Source organism: Ornithodoros turicata, chromosome 1, assembly GCF_037126465.1.
Source record: "Ornithodoros turicata isolate Travis chromosome 1, ASM3712646v1, whole genome shotgun sequence".
Lineage (NCBI taxonomy): Eukaryota > Metazoa > Arthropoda > Arachnida > Ixodida > Argasidae > Ornithodoros > Ornithodoros turicata.
This window is the reverse complement of record NC_088201.1, coordinates 130,739,743-130,766,895: the sequence shown is the minus strand read 5'-3', so window position 1 is coordinate 130,766,895 and position 27,153 is coordinate 130,739,743. Positions and strand designations below refer to the sequence as shown.

The 27,153-nt window shown below is 47.6% G+C and overlaps 1 protein-coding gene and 1 long non-coding RNA gene across 4 annotated transcripts in view; both read right to left on the bottom strand.

The window, feature by feature from the left end:
- Positions 1–27,153, bottom strand: part of LOC135369001 (uncharacterized) — a 111,129-nt gene that overhangs the window by 35,762 nt on the left and 48,214 nt on the right. For 2 of the 3 annotated variants that reach the window (XM_064602596.1, XM_064602604.1), the window contains exons 6-10: positions 26,311–26,364; positions 25,211–25,237; positions 24,005–24,040; positions 23,046–23,198; positions 1,535–1,764 (exon numbers count right to left, since the gene is read on the bottom strand). In XM_064602596.1, the coding sequence (XP_064458666.1) occupies positions 1,535–1,764; positions 23,046–23,198; positions 24,005–24,040; positions 25,211–25,237; positions 26,311–26,364 (500 nt within the window). The remainder of the gene's footprint in view (positions 1–1,534; positions 1,765–23,045; positions 23,199–24,004; positions 24,041–25,210; positions 25,238–26,310; positions 26,365–27,153) is intronic. The other variant, XM_064602612.1, reaches the window with a different exon arrangement.
- LOC135368994 (uncharacterized) lies at positions 4,262–5,003 on the bottom strand. The gene is made up of 3 exons (XR_010414918.1): positions 4,964–5,003; positions 4,749–4,882; positions 4,262–4,660 (listed from the first exon to the last, which is right to left on the bottom strand). It is a non-coding gene; the product is annotated as an uncharacterized LOC135368994 (long non-coding RNA).

Below are 27,153 nucleotides of genomic sequence, written 5' to 3'. Positions count from 1 at the left end.
ACGTCCCCATCCGTTATTCGTAGGTTTCCCCAAGGATGCGTCAAAGCGGCGATGTTTATTGTCGTGTCTGAAGACAGACGGACGAACGTGTTCATGTAGTCCATTCGTCATCATGGGCCCAATCTTATCAACTTGTCCTTATCCCGCGCGCGTTAAATGCATCACTTCGGCACGCCATTCGCCACAAGCTCTACCATGAGCCTATGACATCGGCTTTGGAGCGCACGAACCTGGAATATGACGATGAAGATCGCTATGTGAAAGCTGAAGATCCCGCCCTTCGCGAGACTGTCTGCACCATTCGTAATCTCTTCCCCTTGACAGCGTTTATTCCTCATACTGTGCTCGTAATCTTTGCAAAATCTGAGCTAATTTGAGGTTCTCCTTCACAATGAACATGATTATGCATCGCTGTTCCACTACTGCAGACACTGCTCGCTACCATGTTGCCTGCTGCACGTGAATTGTAGCACGTGCCGCTGTCCCGATAAGCATTGCGTTCGTCCTCATAAAGTTTAATTTCTATAAATTTGCTTACTCATTTCTCTCGAGCAAAAGTCTGTCAGCCATGAATTACTTGTATATATAGACCGACTTCTATGTGTAAACAAGCCGGTGCATCTGTGCATGAGCATAGAGCAGACATGGGCATAAGGGAGTAGGAAACCGCAGTGTACGGCGTAGTTGGCCTTTCTGTACCGCGCAGCACATCTAATAGCTACACCACTTGTCGGCATGCCTTTAATAACGACCGAAAATACCCAGTGACTCAATGATCGCGCGATTTTCGCCCACCAAACAGACAGCAGCGCAACCGCATCGCTATAAAGTCACGCAGTGAAGTCAGTCTATCGCATATAAGTACCGCCTGTGTGGAGTGCAACGAATAGCGCTGTTACTACTTTGCCAAATATTGAAGTTGGACAGAGATGCTCTCCGCATTTGAATTCCTCACGCAAAAAAATAAAAAAAATAAATAAATACCATACCTACTTTTAGAAACGCCCATGCATGTGCAAATAATTTGGAGTATTATCTGGCGTACTGCCAATGGCGTACGAAATGCGATAGCATTGCGGCAGACGAAAGGTGGTCCCTGCCCTGTCATAGTATATGATTTGCGCGCGGCGCAACAGCACAACCTACGGTACGTTGCCATGGGCCTCCTGCAGAAACACGGGTTTTGCCAGCGAACGCGCTCACACTGTATACAGTGCACTCTTTCTTGTTCGTACCTCACCATCTGGTCGAGTATTTAGCGGCACGTTTCCTGGCATTATCCGTCGCACGACACCTATTCCTCAATTTCGACCATTGAGACTGCATCTTTCACAGCCGTGGTGACACATCTTTAACACAAAGTAATTGCTGTGGTAGACGCGGTGATGACTGAAATTACAGTGTCGTAGTAGAACTGTCAACATTACAAGTAATGCTCACGTTTTGTGTACATTGAAAACGTAAAGGTTCGAGACAGCCTACGCTTGTGCGTATGCCTTTGTTCGAATAAATATGCGGCTGGTGCGGTACGCACCTGTAGCATTGACTGCGTTTTGGAAGCGTCCGCTTCAGAAAGCTCGTCGTAATAAAGCATGACGCCATCCAACTTTGCGTCCAGGAGAAGCTGACTGATGCCTCTCGCCAATGTAGTCCTTCCTGCGTCATCGTTCAGCTTGAGGCGTCGTACGGAGTTGTACGGCAAACCCACAGCGACTTTGCTTGGCAGCCCTGCTTTCTTCTTCATGAATTGCTCCATCTTGTCCCCTGAAGGACGAAAGATTCAGTGCGGTATTGTACACTGAAACCGCGACCTCGCTCGCTCGTTTCGAGGTCCGGCTGCTCAAGCAGTCCCCAAAAAGTAGCGGAAATGAAAGTACACTTTACAGGCGTTTTGTAACTCGGAGTCTACCAGTTGTACCCAAACAGGCTCATGTACCATAACTGTAACGAAAACGTGTATGCATCAAAACATTTTGGAAAACTATGCTCCTATATTTCAAGCGTAGTTACGTGCGGAAATTCAGATAGGGCATGTTAATGTTCACCGCAAAAGTGCACTGCCAAAAATAAACGGCACGATGGACAAAGTAAATTTGTAGCACATGGGAAGCTGAATAGGGAGTGATAACGCATGAGTGAGGATATGGAGAGCTGAGCATGGAGTGAGAACATATGGAGCTGAGCTGTGAGCGAGTGAGCATGAGGAGCACATAAAGAGCTGAACAGGGAGTGAGTACGCATGAGTTGGCATATGGTGAGCTGAACTAGGAGTGAGTGCGCATGAGTGAGCACATGGAGAGCTGCGCAGTGAGTGAGTGAGTTGAGTGAGCATAGGGGGTGTTCAGCAGGGACTCAGTGAGCATGAGTCAGCACATGGGTATCCGAGCAGAGAGTGAGTGAGCATGAGGAGCAGATGGAGAGCTGAACAGGTAGTGAGTGTGCATGAGTAAGCAAATGAAGAGCTGTAGTGAACGGTAACAAACTTCTCCTGACTATGTAAATCAACCGGACGATAATTTCTAAGTGGATCCCTCCCCACTATCAACCTAAACATCGTAGCGTAATAGACCGTTCAGAATCTTTGCATAACCTGAACTGTGGCAATTCCGTTGTAACAGGGCTACGTGTAACGGTGTCCTATACATACGAGACTGCTCTAACCTGGTAGAATAATACGACGTGCCAGTCTTAACCGCCTGCCACTGCTACATGGACGAACGAGATATACTTGACGAAATGCACACTCACGAGCATGTTCACTCATGCTCAGTGTGACGAATGAGTTGACCATGAGTGAGCAAACCGATAGCCGAGAGGCGGAAGAGCGAGCATGAATGAGCAAACAAGGAGCTCAGTTTGAGGTGAGTGCACGGGTCGTGGCGACCTCTACTTTGATATCGCGGCCACATTTTTTCATGATCCCGGCGCAATGTACGTACTCGTGGCCGCTGAAATTTGCGAAATCTAGATCGTCATGTTAGTGCTGTAATCGTATAAATGTCCCTATCGTATACTCCCTTACTACAGGGTGTGTGCAGAAAAACGTGACCCGCATGTTTACATGTAACTCGTTGTCTACTTACCCGAGCAACTTCCGATGGCGTATGATGGCGTATTTATGCGTGCGAAAGCTACAAAAAAAATCCTGGAAGCCGTACTCAGCGTAAAAAAAATAAACAGCGCGAAAACATGGGCTTCCATGCACAGGGCGGGCATCACAGTGAATTTCGGTCTCAGGAGAGTTATGTGCAGGCACCGCTAGGGGTACTGCCGATGAGCATCCATGTGGGACATCTTTCGATTTATGCACCGATAGCTCCCCTAGCGGTACTTAACTCCCCTACGTCCACCATGTTGCCCTATTCTGATGCACGGAGGTCGACGTTTTCGTTGCTCCGTCTATTTTTTAAGCTGAATATGGCTTCCACAATTTTTCTACAGATTTCGCACGCATAAATGCGCCATCGTGCGCCACCGGAAGTTCGTTAGTTAGGTAGACAACAATCTGTGTGCCTAAATGCGGGTCATGTTTTTCTGCACACACCCTGTATTTTAGATGAAGTCGCATTTCACACTTTTTGTGCAGCAAAGCTGTCCAAATGATTACTTGAAAACAACTCTAAAAATAATTCATTTGTATTTCGTATTATGGCCGTCCATATTTTTTCCTTGTTTTGTCTTCATCAGCTACGGCGTACGTCCTCTATTGACCTGTCATATCTTGTTATTTTACACGCAATAAATAACACGCCACTCGCACGGTTCCCAACAATATTGCTATTACACACTTCAACATAAAATTTTTGAAGCAATTGTCCCAGTGCAGAGAGAAAGCATCGATAATCTCTCAACAAGCCCAAGAATGCTGAAGAAACTTATTTACACATGAAAAACGAGACTTTCGTTCACGAGACTGCACTTCTCCAGGTTATAAAAATATTAACATGGCCCAGTCACATACATACTATTGACGGGGAGTTTTTGCGTGAGAGGATATGATATGATATGCAACGGGGTTGCATATCACTATAAATCTTGCGCCGCTTGACTACTGCTTACTCAGGAGTGACAAAACAGCAAAAATGTGGCCGCTGAGTTAGAGGGTTTCTACACGGCTTTGAACCGCGTCCTCAGAGCTCACCATCAGCCGGTTGCCAGTGCTTTGTATTTTCCCTCGCGGTCTTTCACCTCCCCATGCTCCCCTGCCCCTCCGCCGTGTTCCATGCTATGTACCGCGTTTCCCTCACTTGACCCATCCGGTTGACAAAGATATGCACGATATAAAAACAGAATTCACTTTATTTTCCAGTGTCACGATATCTATGCATGGGATTCCAAGAAATACAGCCACATACAAAACGAATGCAGTAGGCATATTTAAACTACTTTACCGCGGTCATCCAACACTCCTGCGTTGCAACGCTTGGAGCCGGAATGCGGGCGTATGAGCAGGGAAAGGAAACACGTGCGCACACAACAAGCACTTTTCCGGTTGAGTTGTCGATAAAACACCGATAGATAGAGTCTTGCACAGAACGCAAACTCTGTTGACACACATAAGAGTGCGGCAGAGTGCAGTGCACTGTGACTCCTCACTGTGGATTACTCGCTGCTTCATCCACACGAAAGTCCAAGCAGACACACGGATAGCCGAGAATACCTGCTGACGAAATATTGAGATCAGAACTTGAGTCAAGCAGTTCAGGTTTCAAACCTACGTGTTGTGATTCACTGTGCGTGAAACTTACCTACTCGCACGATGTCAGGGACCTGCAATGTTTAATTAAAGGATTGCAAACATTTAGATACAGTCATCGGAGACGCACGACATGTTATATTAGGCAGCTCAGGTATCCCGGTTCCCGCGTCGGTTTCTTCAACACTGGAACACAGAACAAGATTTCAAAATAAGTGGTGTGCGAAAAAAAGAACGCCATTCAGCGAGATAGAATTCCGGACTCACTTGTGCCTTCGAGCTGTCTCCGTATGTCATTTGGCACAGTAGCAATCACGGGGACCTGCGAGTTTCCAAGGAAACATTAAAACTGCTTCTGCCCACACAAAAGGCGAAGCAAACGAACCTTTTGAAACATCTGTTTTCAAAGTACTGTCTCACAGCAAGCAATGAAACAATGTGGACATATAAGTGTGTACATGACAAAGCACAAGCAACGAGCTAACGAACTATGCGTATCTTCAACCTGTGGAGTCGCGCTCCACGGCTGGGGCCCAGAGAGGGCGCACATGCTGTCGGGATTAAGTTACACGCCCAGAGAGGGCGCGCATGTTGGAGGAGAACCTTGTTAAGGCAATGCTCAGCGTCCGGAAGACAGACGGAGTGTGAGCGAACGACCGAGAAGGAAGATTGCACCACTATGGCGTAAGTGAACGTCCTGTGGGACAATAAACGAGGTATTGATTAATTTGTGTCTGTGTCTGTCGGTGCGGTGGTTTCGGTAGGAGACCGGTTGGGTTCTACCCCAAGTGGGATCGAGGGGGCGGAATCCCACAAATTGGCGCCCACACGTGGGGCTCGACCGGTCTCGCCGCACGCCGGGAGGCACTGACAGCTACTGCATTCGGAGTGTTGTTCATAGCATTTGTCGCCCGTGCCCTTCGCTCGCTGTCGCTTTTGCTGTTTATTTGTAGTTCGGGAGTGTGCGTTTGCTGGCCATGCCGCCCAAGAGGCCCACTCTCGAGCCCGTCTACGAGGACGACCCGCCAGTAGCGGAGGACCTGCTTCGGCAGATGACAGCCCTTTGCGCTTTATTGTCGCAGCGGCTCCCCAGTAGCACGTCCGCCGCCCAGCCGTCCTCGGAACCCCCGCTACGCCTGAACCTGACGATACCGACATTTTCGGGCTACAGCGACGCCAAGTCCGTCGAAGATTTTCTTGCGGACCTGGAGGCTTACCAGACAGCCGTGGGAGCAACCGACGAAGCCGTCCTGCGCCGGATACTACCCGCTGCATTGGTAAGCTCAGCTGCTGTGTGGCGCCGGTCTCAACCCGCATTTCCGTCTATGACCGAATTTCAGCGGCTGTTTCGGGAGGAATTTTTGCCCCCGGATTATGCAATGCGTATGCGTGAGGAACTCATGACTCGAACGCAGCACGCGGAGGAGAGCCTGTTGGAATATACCCGGGCAATCCAAGAGCTGTACCGCAGAGCTGAACCGCTCGCGACGGAAAGCGAGAAGGTGGCCCGCGCTATTCGCCAATGTCACCCTCATTTTAAGCCTTATTTGCGGGGGCGAAGCTTTTCTTCGCTCGATGACCTGGCTAAAGAAGTAGGCGTCATCCAAGCAGATTTGTTGGCGGAATTGCAGTACCGCCCACCGCCTAGGCCGGAACAAACGCTGGAGCCTAGCTGCGCATGGAACGGGCCGAGACAGTCGTTAGACGCGGAATTAAACCCCCGTGGGACTGTTGGAACACACGGCGGTTCGTCCGCCGGGCCAGTTTACCGTGCATTGGATCCCTTTGCATATGAGCAGAGGAACCGAGCGAGGTCGGCACGAGCAGAGCCGCGCGAGCGCGAAGTCGGTGATGCACGTCATGCACCACGGCAGGACAGGCGCGACTCTAGACCAAGTAATAACGCAGGAACACAACCCCGTTGTCACGGTTGCGGTCATTTTCGTCGTAACTGCCCGCAGCAGACCACTACCACCCCCAGACAACCCCCGCAGGGAAACCCGGGACGCCGGCGGCGGTAATTGGGAATGACTCAATTCTGTCGTCGGCTGCTGAAAATGTCGATAAGAAGCAAGCGAATTCTAACCATGCTATCTTGTCTGATAACGTAGTGGCCTTTGTCCCACTCGCATGTCGAGCGCAAGATGACATATGCAACATCGGACCGTTTATCGTGGCGCGCGTTCTGAGTAAGGACGTTGCAGCTTTGGTGGACACTGGAGCGGCTGTATCCCTGATAGGTGACACCATCCACGATTTGTGCCGGGAGCGGAACATTTCCGTACGGACAACCAGGAGCTGCCTAAGGCCCGCATCAGATGCAGTGGTACCAGCCGGAGGAGCAGTACGTCTCACTTTGACCGTCGACGGACAACGTGTCAGACAACGCTTCATCTACCTGCCCGGATTGGCGGGACTGATGATCCTGGGACGCGACTTCATTGTCCGGATGGGACTCGTCCTGGACTTACGTCGCGGAGGCTACCAGCATGCAAGCGGTACTACCTTCTACCACTTCATGGAGTGGACGACGCCGGAAACGGAGCAGAACCGGACTGGTGAGGAGACCCAGGATCCCGGAGCTGGACAATCACGTCCGTTGAGCTATTTTCCGGAGCAGAACACCTAACAGCGACGGTCGTACCCACTGTTTTGGAGGACGTCCTGAAACGATTTCCAGGAAGCCCAGACCAGCGACGCATGCTCGCTAAAGCATTGCGGCCATTGTCCTGTATGTTCACAGAGAGACCAGGTCTAACCCATGGATTGGAGCACCGGATAGAAACCGGCGACGCAAGGCCCTGGCGATGTAATCCTCGGCCGTTGAGTGTGCACAAGCGCAAGCTCCTCGATGCTGCGCTCGATGAAATGATCGAGACCGGCGCTGTGAGACCTTCCCGCAGCCCTTGGGCTTTTCCGGTGGTTCTTGCGCCGAAAAAGGATGGAACCGCAAGGTTGTGCGTGGATTACCGCCGACTGAACGAGGTGACGGTAAGAGATTCGTACCCTTTTCCCTCGATAGACTCGATCATGTATTCGTTGGGATCCGCCCACGTGTTTACAGCTTTGGACTGCAGTAGAGGATTCCTGCAGATTCCGATAGCACCGGATGATGTTGAGAAAACAGCATTTACCTGTCACAGGGGATTATTTGAATTTGTCCGACTGCCCTTTGGACTGTCTAATTCTCCCGCTAGTTTTCAGCGAGTGATGGACGAGGTGCTCGGCGATGCGAAATACAATTTCGCTATGGCGTACATGGATGACGTAGTAATTTTTTCACGTACATTCCAGGAACACCTTTCTCATTTGAAAGTGGTGTTAGAACGCATGCAAGCTGCAGGATTGACTGTCAATCCCCGGAAGATGCAGTTGGCTACCAACAGCATCGATCTCCTCGGGTTCAAGGTGGAGTCCGGCACGGTCAGGCCGAACGAGGACAAGCTGAAGGCTATCCTTGAGTACCCCCGCCCGACGGATGTGAAAAGCTTGCAGCGCTTCCTCGGTATGATTGGCTTTTATAGACAGTTTATACCGCGATGCGCAGACCTAGCGCAACCGCTAACTTGGCTGTTGCGAAAGGGAGCACGATGGTCGTGGGGACAAGCACAGGAACAGGCGTTTACCTCTCTCGCTAAAGCGATTGCGGAAACTACCCGCTTGTATCTCCCGGACCTCAATCGCCCATTTGCGATGCGAGCGATTACGGCCTTGGTGCAGTCTTGTTACAAGAGCATCACCGTGAACTCCAGCCCGTAGCATTTGCAAGCCGTACGCTGACGCCTCCCGAACGCAATTATAGCGTGACGGAGAAGGAGTGCCTAGCAATCATGTTCGCACTACATAAGTTCGACATGTATTTGGATGGTGCGAAATTCACTATCCAAACTGACCATCAGGCACTATCCTGGTTAAAGCGGTTGAAAAACCCAGCCGGACGGCTCGCACGTTGGAGTTTAACGTTGCAGCGATATGACTTCTCGGTGGAATACCGGAAGGGAACCTCAAATAAGGTGGCTGGAAACGTCAAACCTGGAAGGCACAGAAGGCGCTGAGGAGAGGTACGACTCCTATCAGCTGAGTGAGGATGGTCTCCTGGTCCGGTACATTCCCCAGGCGGACGACGAGGAGGTTGGTGATAGCCCCTTTCGGATCGTAGTTCCAAGGAAGCTACGTAAGTCATTCCTCAAATACTTCCATGATTCTGCATTGTCGGGTCACGGTGGCGGCAGCAAGACTTATTCTAAGTTGTGTCGTATCGCGACTTGGCCAGGCATGAGACAGGATGTTTTGCGGTATACACGCAGCTGTCCGATATGTCAGAAGTCTAAGCCGCGTGGAGGGCAGCCTCCCGGCTTGCTGCAACCGATTGTTAGCCAGAAACCTTGGCAGATAGTCGCATGTGACGTAATGGGTCCTTATCCTAGAAGTCCCCGTGGTAACCAGTATCTGTTAGTTGTTACAGATCACTTCACGAAGTGGGTTGAGCTTTACCCGCTGCGGAAGTTGGTGTCCGCTCGGATCTGGGACAGACTGCTGGACGTTTTTTCCCGGTTTGGATTCCCGGACCAGCTCATCACGGATAACGCCTCGTACTTTACAAGTAAGGTGTTTGTCGATAGTTGCTCTGCGTTGAGCATACGTCACGTAAAGGCGTCGCCTTATCACCCTCAGGCGAACATAACTGAGCGGGTTAATCGCAACATCAAGATGATGTTGGTATCTTTTACCGAAAGGCATAAAGATTGGGACGCCCGTCTTACGGAGCTTGGCTTTGCCACTCGTACAACGGAAAATAGGTCGACAGGCTTTACCCCGGCTTATTTGAATTTCGGACGGGAAATTGTGTTCCCCCTCGAAAACACGTTTGTGAACACAGCACGCACAGCCTAGTCGTTCGTACGCGAAGTATGCTAATGATCTTCGCGATAGAATTTCGACTGCCATTCGTTTGGCACGAGAGAGTCTTGAGGTCGCAAGACTGGAGCAGTCTCTCCAGTACAACAAAGGTCGGCGCCAGGTCATTTACCGCGTTGGAGATCTGGTACTAAGGCGAACACATCCCCTTAGCGATGCAGCGAAAGGCTTTGCTGCCTCTCTCGCTGATCGATGGGACGGTCCTTATCGGGTAAGCGCACAGCTAACTCCGGTCACTTACAGGCTCGAGCGTTGCAGCGACAACGAAGAAACGGGCCCCGTCCACGTACAAGACCTCAAAACCTTCAGCCAACGCATCTCGGACAACGGCAGGCGGGAGGAGGACCACGATCGAGCATCGCAAGCCCGCTCTCCCTCAAGTCCCCCTAGGGCCGGTCAACCATCCCCCGAAGAGACTACTGCCCAGGGCGGGGTTCCCGGGATTACCCGTTATAACCTTCGCCCACGTAAGCAGCCGAGATAACTCTTCCTCCTTTACTCTTGCAGAACACGAGGAAAGCATGTCGGACGACAGCCCTATTGTCTGCCTTGTTGACGTCCTCGCAATGGGAGAACGGATTCCACATTCCACATCAGCTCGTTGCGGTCTGGAAATCTGAAACGCGTATAAGGACGCCACGCAAACCACGCTGGCCCAACAACATGACTGAACACGAACCCAAGTAAGCGGCTACTGGGACACTGCACACCCATTCCTCCTTCGGGGAGAACCTTCATGAGGTTCAACTTTTTTTCTTTCGTTTTCGTGGCTGAGAGAAGGTTCAAAGGGGTTTAACGGCGCAGTTACGCGGTTCAACCCATGGGTGACTTAACAGACCCGCTGTGTACCGCTTAAAAATTTGTGGTGCAGCATGAACCTCATGAATGAGACGGTTCACGAAGACGCGCCGTCTACAAACCTCCTGTCTTTAATGAACCGCTTACTTGATTGGGCGAGCCCAAGATCGCTTCTCGTGTGATCCCTTGGGCTCGCGTTATGTTGCGCTTTTGTTGTGCGTTATGTTTTGCTTTTGTATTTATGTCATTTCGATTTGTACCTGTAGTCGCATCCTTTCCATGACGTTGTTACACTCCCATGCAAACACTACCCCATCAACTATATAGACCATTTTCTCCATAAATCTCTGGACGCCGCCATATTGGGCTCACGTGGCCTTCCGCCATTGCCAGCCTTCAGCAAACTCGCTATCGTAGTCCCCATATCGCGATAGCATTCCGCATGCTTATCGCAAGCTTCCTTTTCCCTTTATTACATTTTGTTTGCAAACCCTCGTCTTCCTTCATCACGGACATACTACGTGCAAATAATAACTGCCGTAAGCGCTCACACGGAATGGGTGGACGACACAGGACGATGGCTCAAGACACCGAGATCACGTAAGTGAACTAAATATGCTTTTATTCGAACATATGATTTTCTACGGCGTGTTTATCAGTGCAGTGCCATACAGTTCCGCACTATGCACGGTGCTTGTTCTGTCCTATGTTGTCTAACAAATACAATACGTAACGGTACAACGACTACAAAATTTCACTTCTTTATTTCTATTCTTTTTTTTCAGTGGTGTATAAATTCATGATAAACAAAACAGGCGTTGATGGCCGGCCAGCAGAATTTCGAAACTACAGCGAATTGCCTGAGGCAACCAACCACCTCGACTATGGGCACATCGGAATTCTGCTCTGCAAAGTGGGTGGAAACGGCTGTTGTCTGCAAGCCGGCGTTACGTTAACACCGACTATATCAAGTTCGTACAAAGTCACCGTTACTTTTCTTGACAGAGAAGTGCAAGATGTGCCTTGCCCGTGTGCGGCAGGACTGGGCAAAGCATCGTCTCACGTAGGGGCTGCTTTGCTCAAAGTGGCAGAAACTACAGAGTAGGGACGCACTGGTTCTTCATGTGCGGACAAAAAATGTGTGTGGATCTCCACGACCGCAAAAACATGTTGTGCCACAGATGATGGTCGTACAGATTTACAACCACAAGGGCAGAGAAACTGGCATTCTAAGGATGATCTTGCAAGCATTGCTTACGAATCAGTTGCACAAATCTCCTTTCAGGACAGAGTATCTTGAGGGCACAGTGCTTCCTCAAGTGTTGAACGCTCCTGAGGCATACTCACATAACGAGAGAACACAAAGACGCAAGATGTTTTGTTGACAAAGGAAAGGAAGATAAATTTGCTACGGTCCTTGTAGCTCTGACATGTTCCTCAAATACTCTTTTCGTAAGTCCAGTAAAGTATGGGAATTGTTCTTCTGGTAGAGTTTCATAAAAACTGAATGTTGTTTGCACAAAGTGATCACAGACAAGAGTTGGAGAACTGCTGCTGTAGTGGTGGACAACGAACTCTTCCTTATCTCCCGTGTACACTGCACACATATCTCTTCAGTCTCCTTCATCACGGAACAATTCGTGCATTCTGATGCTGGTAGAGCGTCTTCCTCTGTTATAGCCGTGGGATGGTCTCTGATATTTTATTTTGTGATTGACGTCATGCTGTTTTTACGTGAAAGGCTTGCATGAATCCCCTTAGGGAGATACTGAAGCAACTGGGCGGTAGGATCTTCAGAGGAAGATGGGTCATTGCAGCATGTTGCTGTTTCGTCGCAGGAATTCACGACATTTGCGTGATGACTGTCGGGCGTGGAAAGTGGCTTCCTCATCAGGAAACGTCGTCCTTCGTGCATAATGCTCTGTAAAGCAGATGATGTAAGAAATTGTCGAAGAACATCAGAGGACTCGCCATATAAAACATGCTTACATATCAATGTGAAACAATAAAAACATATATGCGATGAAATTAGACAATCGAGTAATGCATGTTATAAAAATAACGAGTATGCTAGAAGCATGGCTGGTTTCGTAAGACAAAGATGAATATCAGTGGCAATGTCCAGATAATTTTACCGAAATAAATGATTATGTAGATTACTTACTGGCGTTGGCAAACGAAGTGTTGGCCGGCCCGGGTACGCATTTTCTTTCGTGGGCCACTCATCAGCAAATGAACCGAGCAAACCGAAAGATGCCAAGATACCAACCAAAACAAGTCACAACCTGCGAATAGCTTACCAGAACCGACTTTCCAGGATTTCAATGAGGTTTCGGTCCCACCGTTGACGGAGATCTTGATTTTCTTTATCCGAAGGCAATGTGTGCATCAAAAACTACACTGCACGAACAGTCTATGTGCGAAAGCGGAGCGTCCAAATCTGATACGGAATATACTCTCACGCTTTGATTACGTCTTCGCAGTTGCTGCACCCTACGACTCAGAATGTCTTCTCAGCTTTAAATTCTTTTGACATTGCATGTACCCGTGCGAGTCATTGAACTAGAAAATACAGCACAAAACCTACGTCACAGCAATAAGCGGAGACGCAAGTCGAAGACGGCGTCAACGACGCCGGGTTCGCGAAGACAGGTTCAATGACAGCGTGCCAACAGCGAGACCTGAGGAAAGCCTACCAAAACAGTTTCTGAAAAAGGTCTATATATGTGCCTGTACCATGTTCATATTTTGGCGCCCTGAAAAAGCGCAGTCTCGTGCACAAAAGTCTTGTTCACCATATGTAAATAAATAAGTTGCTCTACCGTTAAGTATCACTCTGATTAACTCACCATCGGCAAACTGACATCACCTCTTTTATTATTTAATATAAAATTTTGTACGCGTATGCCACCTTGCATTCTAGGGCAGGTAGCACCTGCGTGCAAAGAAGTCGAATGTTATGATATCGCAGCAGCGAAAGCGAACTCTAAGCGATATCCAAGTAAGCGTACGCGCATGCGCAGCAACCTGTAGGTGGTCGCCATTTTAGTGTGTGTGTGTGGGGGGGGGGATCATCCGCATCGACGTTACGTGGACGTTTGAGGTCGAGACTTGACGGCATGTGTACTGGTAATGACTGAAAATCGCTTTTGCTCTTCCAGCATGTCTTCTCTTGATAATTTACGACGCGACGTGCAAGTTTCCACGAGTGTCGCCATGATTACTCGGGGAATAGGCGACGTTCGATATTGCTCCTTTACGGGAGATGCGAATATGACAATGGTACATCTCGAGAAGCACAACCTGTTACTATGACTGGCAGCAATATTCTGGGTCATGACGATATGGTGGAAAGTGGGATAGTACAAAACCATAATTACAACATCCAGCTTCATTTTACACTGAGGGGTTCCCCCTCACAGGTTCGAATCCTGTAGACTGCGCCAGTCAGGAATGAAGCCAATGACCTGCAGAGCAATTATGACCAAACAGCGTTTAATCAATCAATCAATTTATTTACTCCCAAGAGTCCCTCGGGAGGGCGTTACATGGGAGGAGTGGGTTACAGGAAATAAAAAAAAGCGACACGGATCATTTTAAACAACACAATAACAACAACAACAACAACGAAGAAAAAAAAAGAAAGAAAAACTGAGCATAAAAGGTTATCCACAGACGTTATACATTACTAACAGACACACGAAAGCTAGATGGGTCAGGTATGGTGACGATACGAGATGGGAGGTTATTCCACTCTATGATGGTTTTAGGAAAAAATGAATTCGAAAACGTGGAAGTGTTACATTTGACACGTGCTACTTCGAGCTGATGGTCGATACGTGAAGGTATTCTATGAGCAGGAATGATGTAGGGTGACCGTATTGCATGAAAGTGATAGAATTTATGAAATAATGATAAACGCGAAACCTTTCTACGAATGCACAGTTGAGCGAGATCGATGCGTTCCTTGAGAGAGGAGATGCTCGCATAAGGTGAGTAGTTATTGGTGATGAATCTGGCTGCGCGATTTTGGACGGCTTCAAGATCATGGATGAGGTAGGCAGTGGACGGGTCCCATACGGCAGAGGCGTACTCTAGCTGAGGCCTGACCAGTGTTATGTAGGCCAAGCGTTTGACGTGAGGAGGAGCAGTAGAAAGATGCCGTTTTAGATACCCTAGAGTGCGGTTAGCCTTTTTCACAATGGAGGTTATGTGCGTGTTCCAGGAAAGGTTACTTTGTAGATGAACACCCAGGTATTTGAAGGACGTGGAAGATGGAACTGAAGAACCGCAAAGGGAGTATGAGTGTAAGTACTTAGGTGTTGTTCTGCAGAATGGAACATAACAACACTTGTCAATATTAAGCGGCATGAGCCATTTCGTACACCATTTATCGAGTGAAGACAAGTCTTCACAGAGAATGCGGTGATCTTCTGTTGAAGAAATGCGGCGATAAATGACACAATCGTCAGCGAATAGCCGAATGGATGACTGAATTGGCAAGGGGAGATCGTTGATGAATATTAAGAACAAAAGGGGCCCTAGGACAGTGCCCTGAGGCACGCCTGATGATACAGGTTGAGATTCCGAGAAGGTACTGTTAACAAACACTGACTGGGATCGGGATGTTAAAAAGGAAGAAATCCAAGATAGCGTTGTAGGATCAATGTTTGTACTGCGTAGCTTGGACATTAGACGCCCGTGCGGAACACGGTCAAAAGCGCGGGAGAAATCTAAGAACATTACGTCGGTTTGAAATCTGTTATCAAGGTTGGTATGGAGATCATGGATGAAGGAGGCCAATTGAGTTTCGCAAGAAAAGCTTTTGCGAAAACCGTGTTGGTACGCAGAGATGAGTTCATTGTTTTCAAGAAATGATATTATGTCTAAGTGGATGCCGTGCTCAAGAATTTTGGATGGGACGCTGATTAAAGAAATTGGGCGGTAGTTAGCTGCGGAATGCTTATCACCCTTTTTGTGAATGGGGATGACTTTACCCGCACGCCAATCATCCGGAACCGCAGCCTGTGGCAGCGATTGACGAAAGATAGCTGTCAAATAAGAGGCAGAAACCAATTTAGTGCCTTTTAAAATTTTTGAATATACCGTTCAAACCACACGATGAAGAGATTGGGAGCGAATCAATGAGCCTTAGAATTCCGCTTTCAGTTATGACGATAGGGTTCATGTGAGGGCAAGAAGCTGATGCGCATTCGGGAATATCGCTCAAATCTTCAGCAGTGAAGGCACCAGCGAAAGTGATGCTGAGCAGTTCGGCGCATTGGTCAGGTGGTATTGGATCTCCGTTGGCCTGCAGTGATATTGTACCGGTGGTTTGCGATGGGTTAATCGCGGACCAGAATTTTTTAGGGTTCTGGACAGGGATGTTGGAAATGCCCTGAGAGAAGAACTTCCTTTTTGCGTCTTTGATTGCTTTTTTGTACAACAGAGCGCATGACCGATATCTGCTCCACAACACGACGGAATTGCTTGCTCTGGCTCTTCTGAATAAATCCTTTTTCTTCTTTAGTAATGACTTGATAGATTTGCTGTACCACGGAGCATGAGATGAAGCAGTTATGGTCATGGATGGCACATGCTTGGTCACAAGGGAACAGAATAGAGATTTGTAGGAAAGCCAGTTATCTTGGACGGAACGATGTGGCATGTTTGATAAAAATGAATCGAGTGACAAGGAAAGAGCCTCGTTAATGGCAGTGAAGTTCGCTCGGTCGTACAGTCGAATAAGCTTTTTCGTGGTATGACACTTTGCGGTATCAAGATGCAGACTAAAATAGATGACAGTATGATCACTGATTCCAGGCATATATGTAAAGGTACCAAATACATCAGGCACTGGTGAGAGTACAAGGTCTAAAACACTTGCCGTATTTTCGGTTACACGAGTGGGGGTTAACACCATTTGGTGGAGATGAAAATCTAGGCAGAGGTTAAAAAAATCTTTGGTAAGCGAGGAACAACCGGGGATGATACATGGTTTGTTCCAGTCGATACCAGTGATATTAAAGTCGCCAAGAAGTATTGTTTTATAATTAGGATAACGTACAATAATGTCCGACATTACAGTGGTTAGTTCTTTCACGAAATCAGGTACATAGTCTGGCGGTCGGTAACACACGCCTAATAACAAGTTAAAGGATCTACGTTGAATGCATACCCAGACAATTTCCAGTAGCGAGGAAACGGGAACAAGGTGTGAAAACAGATTATTTTTTACAGCGATGGGAACGCCTCCACCTCTCCTCCCCTCCCTGTCCTTGCGGTAGTATTTGAAGTCAGTAAAGGACGGCATTATCTCCGAATCGCTTATGTCGCTATTCAACCACGTTTCTGTGAGAACGACAATGTCGGAACAACTCGATGAAACAAGGTAATCGAGGCGATCACGTTTATTTAATACACTGCGGGTATTTGTGTAGAGCACGGAGGGGAGAGGAGGTATGGGCGCTGAAGAAGGTCGGGGAGCACTGAGCTGTCTGTTACTATTACACTCTACAACGTTCCCGTGTGCGGCGTCATACTCGTAGGCCTTCCCATCGATAATAGCTTTATCGAAACGAATTTTAAATGGCTTTGCTTGAGTTTTGGCATACTGTATGAGGTGCTTGCGAGCAGTTCGGACGCTCAACGAGTAGTCGCCGCTCACCGAGTACTGACTGTTCCTAAACATGTGCCCCTGGCACAGTACATCTTCCTTCTTTTTATAGGAAAGGAACTTTACGATTATTGGGCGGTTTTTGCCGGGGCGGTATGTACCCAAGCGGTGCGCGCGTTCAATGTCCTCCGGCCCAACAGTTTTATCGAGATTGTGCTCACAGAGGTCAATGATGGGTGCCTCTGACTGCGCCCAAGTTTCATTGGGTTCGTCCGGGACACCGTGGAACACTAGATTGGAACGTCGCATTCTGTTCTCCAAGGCATCAACCTGGGTGCTGAGGACATCAACCCCTTCTGACACAGTTTTCGAAGTTTCCATCAATGTGTTTACTGAGTCCTGGACGTTTCCCAGTGATGCCACCTTCGATTCGATAGAGTGTACCCTACTAGTTAATGCTGACACTTTATTTTCCGTTGCCTTCAAATCGGCTTTCATGTCTCTAATATCCTTGAGTATGGTGCCCTGGCCAGCTTCAAGACGTGCAAGCGAAGACATCAAACAGGTTATTTGCTCTTCGGTAAGGGGTCCGGGATTCAACTCGATATCACCCGACAGTAATAACACTTCTGTTAACGCGTGCGACATCTCACTACATAATGCGAGAAGCACTTTGGGGCCAGGAAACAACACAAGAAATAGATCGTCTGAGGCAGTGCAATAGTCGAGGTGGCGATTACCAACCTGTATGTAGAAGATTAGTGGATTGGGCGTCTTCATATTTGTGTTGCCGCCTCGCCCACTAGCCGATTCGTCAGGTCGCCTGCTGTTAAATAGGGGCTGTGGCGCTGCCGATGGTGACGTGAGGGTCCACGTGACTTGAGTAGTAGACGTGTGCGATAGAGCCTGTTCGGTCCACGTGAAGCAAGGTGAAACGTCACGCGCCACAAGAACCGGTGGAACTCCCGGTAGGTGAGACAGCGATAAAGCGTCTTGCGCAGCGAACAGCGATAGAGCCTGTATGTAGAAGATTAGTGGATCAGGCGTCTTCATATTTGTGTTGCCGCCTGGCCCACTAGCCGATGCGTCAGGTCGCCTGCTGTTAAATAGGGGCTGTAGCGCTGCCGATGGTGACGTGAGGGTCCACGTGACTTGAGTAGTAGACGTGTGCGATAGAGCCTGTTCGGTCCACGTGAAGCAAGGTGAAACGTCACGCGCCACAAGAACCGTTAATGAACTCCTTCTCGGCCAGGTCCGGGGCCCAACCGTCGAACATCTGTTCTTGCTGGTCCCTTCACAGCTGTGGCATTTTCTGCTTCGCTTCTCCGCTTCTCGAGCCTCTGCCTCTTCGTCGTCGTCCGACGTCACACCTCCCTTCTTCCAGTGCAGCGAACGCTGCTAGATCAGATAGCATCTGGTAATAGTCTGCTGAGAAGCACACTCGGGAACATTCGCACACAACGTCACACACCAGCACACGGGATTGGATCCGCCCTGGTGCATTCCGCGAGATGCCAGAAATGCAACACACAAAGTTCACCGCGTAGATTAAAACCCGTAAAGCCCCAAAAATTAACCAAACCCCGAACGTAGACGAGGAAGCACGTCAAAATACTGGATCCGAAAATTAGAAGAAACCTCGCATCTGACCAATAAGACTTGGCCCTCTGGATAATCGATGCGAGCCCCACAGACCCAAACCGCAGACTTCAAATCAGCCATGAAAATGTGTCAGCAACGAGGTTGTCCTTGCCTCGGACATATTCCACTTCAACTTCGGACTTTTGGAGTGCGAGTGCCCAGCGTGTTAGCCGTGCGCTCGTGGGTGTTGTGCGAGCTACATAGCTACAGCTACATGGATTATGATCAGTTTTGACCCTTACCTTCGCCTCAAACAGCCACGTGTCTAGCTTCCCGAGTGTCTACACGATTGCGTATGCTTCGCGCTCTATTGTCGCCCACTTCGTTTGGATCTGTGACAGCCTTTTTACTGAGGAACGCAATAGCTTTCTCTGAACCTGCCCCTTCGTGCGTCAAGACGGCTGCTACAGCTACTTCAGAAGCATCGGTCGATAGAATGAAATCCTTATCTGGCCACGGAGCGGCGAGTTCGGTAACCTTTTTCAAATCTGCTTTAACGCTCTCAAAAACTTTCTCGAGCCTTGCGGCTCCAGCTCAATAAACCTCTACCCGAGAAACGTCATCATGACGTTTGTAGACACACCGAAACCAAAACAGATCGGAAGGGGAGGACTGGGTTCCACGAATGGGCAATTATTCACTGCCTCCTATTGAAAGAAAAGTAGGACCGAAGGTTGCGTCCTTTTCAGAGACCATCGTAATCCCCTCAAGACCGTGGCTTTTGGGAGCGACCTTGTTCGCCACTAGCATTGAACGTAATTCAACTCTACCAAACTCATGGCGCTGTCGAACATTATGACGTCATTTGTTTACAAACAGGTAGAGGTCTATTTGTTCGGCACCCCTTTCCTCGTCAACTCCGTCAAAGGACTATTTTTTCCGCGAAATAAGCTATGTAATCTCTATAGTAGTGAACCCCCCCCCCCCCGGTCTCTGCCGGTACCGCCGACTTTCGTAAGCCTTCCAAACCTTCTGCAAAGATGATATCAGGTCCCCCCTCATGTCCTCCGGGCAAATTTTCATGCTCTGGTAGACGACAAGTTTTCTACGTTTATGGCAGCATATACAGATGGCGCATCCCGAAACAACAAGTCCGCCTCAGCATTCGTCATACCATCCGAAGGCATAGTGCAAGGACGACGCCTTTCACATCTAACCTACTCCACAGCTGCGGAACTCAATGCCATCTTTTTCTCTGATTTTACCCCACGGGAATGGGCAGTCTTCACAGACTCCAAATCTGCACGTCAAGCTATTGAAAATTACGGCATACAAGGCCCATCCCCTAGTCACAGATGTGTTAATGGCTTACCAGATTGTCTACGCAGCAGGCCACAGGCTAGTTCTCCAGTGGGTTCCAGCATATTGTGGTGTCGCGGGGAACGAGCGGGCCGACAGCGCCGCAGAAGCAGCATTCTCGTCTCGGGAACGGACCAGTACTGTTCTGCTGAGAGGAGACTGCCGTTGCATTCTGCTACGCCTCGTGACACCCCTGGCTTCCCGCCAATGGACAACCGACATTCTCGCCCCATCTATGTTGAGCAGAGTTGATGCAACGCTCGCTTTGCGCATGCCACGAAACACCTCTCGTCAAGATGCTGCCTTAATCCACCGAATGCGACTCTATGTGGCCTTTACCGCTCAGTGGCGTTACCGCTTGAAACAAGTTGACTCTCCCACCTGCAGCCACTGTGGTGCTCTTGAGGATCTGGAGCACATTCTTCTTCATTGCCCCTCTACCAACCTTCCTGAACCGCACTCTCCGAGTCTCTTAGTCACCTGGACTATCGCCCCTTCTCTCAATCGAAATTGCTTGGTCCCTGGCCCAATCCAGCCCAGCAACGATCTGCACTCAAAGCTCTTTTGAAATTTCTGGACACCATCGGACTTCGATCGTTATTGTGAAGGGGCTCATTTTATCTCCCCCCCCCCCCAGCGATGGAGTAGAGCATCGCCTCCGGCGATGAACCTCCCCACTCTCCATCTCAAAATAAAGTTGTTGTTGTTTTACACTGATGACAGTAAATGTGTACATAGAAGATGTTATAGTACTCAGTAGTTAATTCATCCATAGTGTCTATCGAGGAGGGGACGATATGCAGTTTATGTAGCCTGGGTTAATCTCATATATACCTAAAAATCACGCCGTCTACTGCATTTATTCTTGCTAGGTTTGTGTCACCTCCTGGTGTGAGTGCAGTCTAACTTAAGTTTTATTATGATTTTTTTTCGAACTGAACTCCAAAATTTGCCAACAAAATGTCGCTTTTTCACCCACGAATAGGAAGCGAATGCCGACTTTACTCCAGTTCATGACAAGTGACAGGTATATCGAGGAGCCATCCCATCGGAATAAAATAGCGGCACATCATGCTTTTCGGAGCGTCCACAGCTCGACGACTTTTTCAGCGTCATCGTTGTCAGTCAGACGAAGGAGTTTGAGGAGTCTGCACAGACAACGGCGGAATTGTATAAAAAGTGATTTCTTCAAGTTGGTAGAGAGAAGGCATGGATCCCACCGAAAGCCAGATGCCATAAGCCATGCCCGTCTTATGTCTTTCCACTATCCGTGTGTGGGCTGGGTTTAGCAACCTCCTTTGGTCGGACTGGCAAGGAGGACGCGGAAAAAGGTCACCGAGCGTTATAGTGCTCTGGGCACCATGAAACTTATTATGTTCGGCTATTTTTCCCCCCGATAGGATAGCTCCTTAATATCCGTATCAATTATCAAGAATTTGAGTAATAGCATGCACCTCACATTGGACTAAAAAAGCGACCTTTACTTGGCAACTTTTCGAGTTCAGTTCGTGAAAATTTACATTATAAAACTTAGACCGCATCCACATCAGGAGGTGCCAAAAACATAGTAAGAACAACAACTGCCTTTGCCGGCATGATGCCAGGTGGCATAGTCTTCTTTATTATAATTCAATTATACGTTTCTGGGACACCCTTATACAGGGTATTGCACAAGAGAGTCACTCCTAATTACAGTCAAACTCCTTTATAGCGAACACCTTTTTAACGAAAATACCACTACAGCAAATTTTTTTTGCGGTCCCGCTGGAGCCTATAGGTCCAATAATGGACATCCTTTTGAACGAAAATACCTTTACTGCGAATTTTTTTTGCTGTCCACTGAGCTTCGTTGTAAAGGAGTTTGACTGTATTAAAAAAAATCTACGTGAGATAAAAATGGGAAACCTTCTGCATGATACACGGGAAGGTTTTTGACAACCACACAGCCGGTTTGTATGAGTGTACTTAATTATTTTTGCTATTTATCTTAATTTGACTTTTCCGAATCCAAGGTAACTTTTTGGCGTTAATTAGAGAGTCCGTGGCCACCACATGCTATTCCAATCGTAATTTAAAGTTTCATGAACTACTCCCCTATTATTTGACAACTGAAATCTTGCCATCTCTGCAAGCGTGTTTGCGGATTTCGCAATGACGGGAGTGTTGGCACGGCACGAAGACTGCTCATGGCCATGGGAACCACGCGAGAAAAACAATTAGAAAAAGGGAGGGCGAGGACAGGGAGCAATCACGCATTTTGCATTCGCAAGCTTATCTGTTCACAGCCATCGACTACTCACAATCACCGATATCTGATGTTGTTCTAAAAAGAGGCAACACAAAGGGGGTGAACCCCTTGTGTTTCGTCCTTTCCTCCTCCCCATGCTTTAGGCGGGACAACTTGGATAAGAGCGCGCCTTGACGAGCGATGGATTTTCTGGCGGTTGTTACGTGGTTTCGGGTCCCAAATGTTGGTGGAAACATTCTGAAAGGTCCTGCATTTGTGACTGAAATGGTGTGGTGTAGCCATTAATTTTCTAATTAACGCGAAAAAAAAGGTTACCTTTTATATATGTTTGTTACGTTATATTTTGAATTCACTTAAGGTAATTAGACTAAACAATGAGGTACACTCATAGAGAACACCTGTTTGGGTAGCAAAAAGCAAGTGCAAGTGCAACTCTCGTGCAGAAGGTTTCCAATCCCTCTCGAGGAACACCTTGTATATACACAGATCAACATCAATCGACGAGACCGGCTGCATATAGTTCCTTGTCGTCTGGCGCAAGCTAAAATATTCTTATACCGAATAAAATGATTTACGAAATTTCATAATTTTATCAATATTAAATCCCGAGTCTCATGAGATAAAACGGACTACGAACATCCCAATGATTATAAGGCTCTTAGGAGTAATTGCACAACTCAGCAAGGAATAGAGAGCCGATAGAAAGGACGTATTCTCGCTGGCGGAAGAAATTCGGTATCTAACAGTCTCACACATTCTGCTTACGTGGTAGAGTGATGCGTTATGATTTTACATTCAATGGCATTCGGCAGGGCTGAGATATAACTCACCATCTTCAAGTTCCACTTTGAGAATGTAATTATACTGAGGATGAGTGGCTGCCGTGAAGTCAAAGTCCACAATAAAGAAGTCGCAGTGAGGACTTAGCTCATCAACCGTCAGAGCATTACCAATGGAGGTCTCGCACAACAATGGCGGAAGCTCTGCAAGACAATGTCTACTTGACAGAATGAAATAACTCAAACGTAATCCTGTAGATCAGAAAGAAGAAGTAACTGGTCTTGGTCCTACACAAAATCGCGGAACGGTACTCTTCGTCGCTCGTCCTCGTCGGGCTTCTTCGCGGAAACGTTACAACAGGAAAACACCACATTGCAGGCTCACAACCGGTAATTTTAATCTTAAATGTCTTGGCGTGAATGTGCACATATATGTGCTTCAAGATTAAAATTATCAGTTGTGAGTCTGCAGATGTAGCGTCATTGTGTCGTAATCATCTATCTAGTCCTGCGTTTCTGTGCTGCAGTGTTTGCGATAACGTATTAGAGGCGAGAGAAAGGAGGCGGCTATGAACTAGAAATAATAAATATACGGTGACAAAAGTATAAAAACTGAGCACGGCAAGACAATTCTGATCTATGACTTCCTAATAACGTTAAAGGAATCCTGAGTGTACTATGCAAAACGCGTTGATCCTGAAGGTGCGGACTAAGGACACACTGTCCACAGCTCATTGCCACTTATAGTTTAATGAACACAGTCGTTTGTTTTTAAGTCGGCGTCTATCATTATTCAGCGCTACAGGGAGTTTCGCAGGCATTTTCGCTGAGATATAAATCTTGATAGATGCGCAGCACAAAGTGGGAAAATTTTGAAACCTGCCAGTGCCCCTAGAGGTGCCGCTGGCAGAAGAAATTATTACATGTTGCATACAATGTCCTTAACAAAAACGTTCGCACACTATGATGGAATGAAATGGAACAGTAATGAAGACAGCTCAGTCACTTACCCTGCTGAACCGGCGCAGAAGGAATCTGTGGCTTGTCTGGAATACAACACAACAAGTAATATGCTCGCACAACGCACTGTCATAAAGCCAAGAAAGAAAGACCCTGGGGATACGAAATCCCGTCCAAGTCTCGGCAGATACCCAGTAACGTTCCATTTATACGTCACGTCACTGTCAACGTAGCAAAGCGTCGAACCGCACACGAAATGGAACCATCGCCACGAATGCAGGCACTATACCAACCTACGCTTCAAAAAGCTACTTCGGTTAATTATTCGATCTGCACTCATGGTCTGAACTTCAATACGTATAACGTCGGTGCGATTAAGATAACAGCTGCAAAATATATATCTTTATAATGTATTATTTAGCGACATGGAAAACGATGTCTGCTGTGAACAGCACACGGCATGCATTCTACATATGTTTCCTACATCAACACACCTGTTTCTGCATATTCTCTAGGCAGCTGCTGTGAGGCGGTCGTCATATCTATGTTCATGTTCCCCTTCTGTTTTCTGTCGTACGAAGCTTACTGCTGATTTCAATATTTGAATAGAGTTCTGTAGACAGGCTACGCGACAGCCATGTTTGCTGTCTATGCCGCCTGCTCTTCCATCCGAGTATTCTCGCTCGCGGACCGTGCTGATTTCCCCATACTAGCGTCTTCCCCGGTGCTCGCAGCAAGATTTAAAGGAATCTCAACCCTCGCGTCACGCCTTTCAGTTCCTCTTCGGCGTTCATGGATTACAATGTGAAACGTTCAATCTGCCAGATACGAAGTATTAACGCCTATCAATATTAGCTCCTCCTCAGTGTCATTATCCGACAGTGAAGTAGCCCTGTTAGACAGATAACCGGATGCTTTCGCTTCCTGAATCACCTGCAGGGTTTTAAAACCATTGTGTGTAAACAACATCAGTTGATACAACGCCTCGTTATTTTCGTTTTCCCAATAAACATTTATCATAACGTCAATGCAAGCGCGTACAGCCGGCCATGACGACAAGTCAACGAACTTTCGTCACAGGCTAGATTCAATGGAAATTGCCTTAGGGTATCTGCCGCTTGACAATTGTAATTGGTAATCGAAAATGTGTATTTATTTATTGATGATATTTATATGATGGACACTCATATATTTGTCTTTGACGGAATGGAACGCCATGCACAAACTAAACGTACTGCACCAGAATGATTACTTACAGGTGGTGGTGGTGGTGGACGATGAACCTGTAGAGAGATCGTATCACGCTGTAGATGCGGTTAAGAAAAACGAAAGGATGAGGCGACACATTAGAGCAAGGAAAGGAGTCACGATCATCGATTTAATCCCTCCGCAGTAATGCTCCTTGAATAACTTTTAATACCTGGCACTAGGCCATCCGGTTGCAAGTGTACAGGCTGAGCTGGGACGTCGAACAAAATAAAGGCTAACGAGTATATTCAACGCACAATTGGCGGTTCGCTTAGACATACCAGAACAATAAATGAGATGTGTACTATGATATCAGATAGGAAAACAAAGCACTAGAGACATGAAGTCGAGTTCAACAATCTACAGTTCGGGGATCACAGCAACATTCTAATCGAATATTATGAAGTCTGGAGGCATTTCTATATGGAAGAAGCGCGGTGCCAGTAAGACGCGGACGGAATGATGGCGCTTGTGTGAAAAAAGGGAGCAGGTCTAGCAACCAACATGCATATCCGAATTGTTCCCAGAGCGCATGAAAGCAAGCAAATGAGCCGTCCAGTAGATTGCTTGCAATTGCATCATCGGAATACCGTGAACGTATTGGGTTGCATTACAATGGTAGCTCTCGGGTTGGATAAGAATCGTGCTGAAACTTCAACACATTTTCTTGTGCCGACGAATGCGCCCCATATGGTAATGTTTCCGGTCATTTTCCATGTGTTTTGCATATGGCATCGCACATCTTTTCAATTTCTACTTTGTTGAGTGAGGAGGCCTCAGATATCATGAACAGGTGACACAGTGATGTAACTCATATTCTCAACGTCGCTTGAGGATCTGTTTAGTGGATGACAGAAGATCAAGAGGCAACGTAACGGAATGCTTCTGATTGGACGTCCATGCACGCATCCCACGAGCAATTTTTTTAGCGGGCGTGATACCTGTGTAGTTTTGTTGCTACAAGATCATCTTCACTTAGCAGAAAGATGACTGAGGTGTGCGAACAAATTCTGATAACAAGGTAACCCGCACTGTAATGCGCGCTATGTTGTCTCTGAATCATGTTTCTGTTTCTGCGGTTATACTGGTTCAAATGAAGATGACTTACTGTGGTACTGTGCACGTGGTGTGTGAGATGCTGATGGATTATAGCCATAGGTATCTGTAAAGAAAAAAGCGAACAAATGTCACGTACCCAAATTCTATAATACGAACATGGAAAACAAAGAGCTCGCAAAAGCCGTTTAGAAGTCTCCTCTGGCCGTTTAAAGGGCCTGATACTGAACTGAACCTACCGTTCTTTATTATTATTACAGTTTTCGTACATCGTACGCTATCACCTTTGCGTACGTAAGGGATAGCGTTGATTGCTCTGCACACGCCCATAAGAGAAAGAGCTTCGCGCAATGCGCAGTACCAACAACGCTATCCCTTACGTATACAAAGACAATAGCGCGTACCATGTAGTAAAACTTCCCATTATTATATTTGGCGCACTCTAAACGTCACGTCACAATTGGTGATCGCTTGGAAGCCCGTGACGAACCACAGGGGAGTGATGTATATTTCGCTCGGTACGGGATAACGAAAGCTGAGCGTCGAGAAGGGAGAAACTGAATACCACGCCAAGGTTGCCGTCATAGGGGTGAATAGGACGGTATCTAGGGTAGCATATGTACGCGTAGTGTAACATTGCTGATTTGTCAGCAATATTTGTGACTACCCTTCCTGAAGATATCCAGCTTCCGTTTCGCGGTGTGCGTTATTGCTTGGTTTCCTTGTCCTCCGCATTTATAAATGCGGAAATTACAGTTGAAACTAGCGACTCTCCGCATCCGCGACTCCATCATTACAATACAGTTGTTGCTGTTGTCAGACCAGCGACTATTAACATAGATTCCGACACAAAGCACTGCGTTTGTTAGAAGTGAGTAATTATGGCCCAACACGG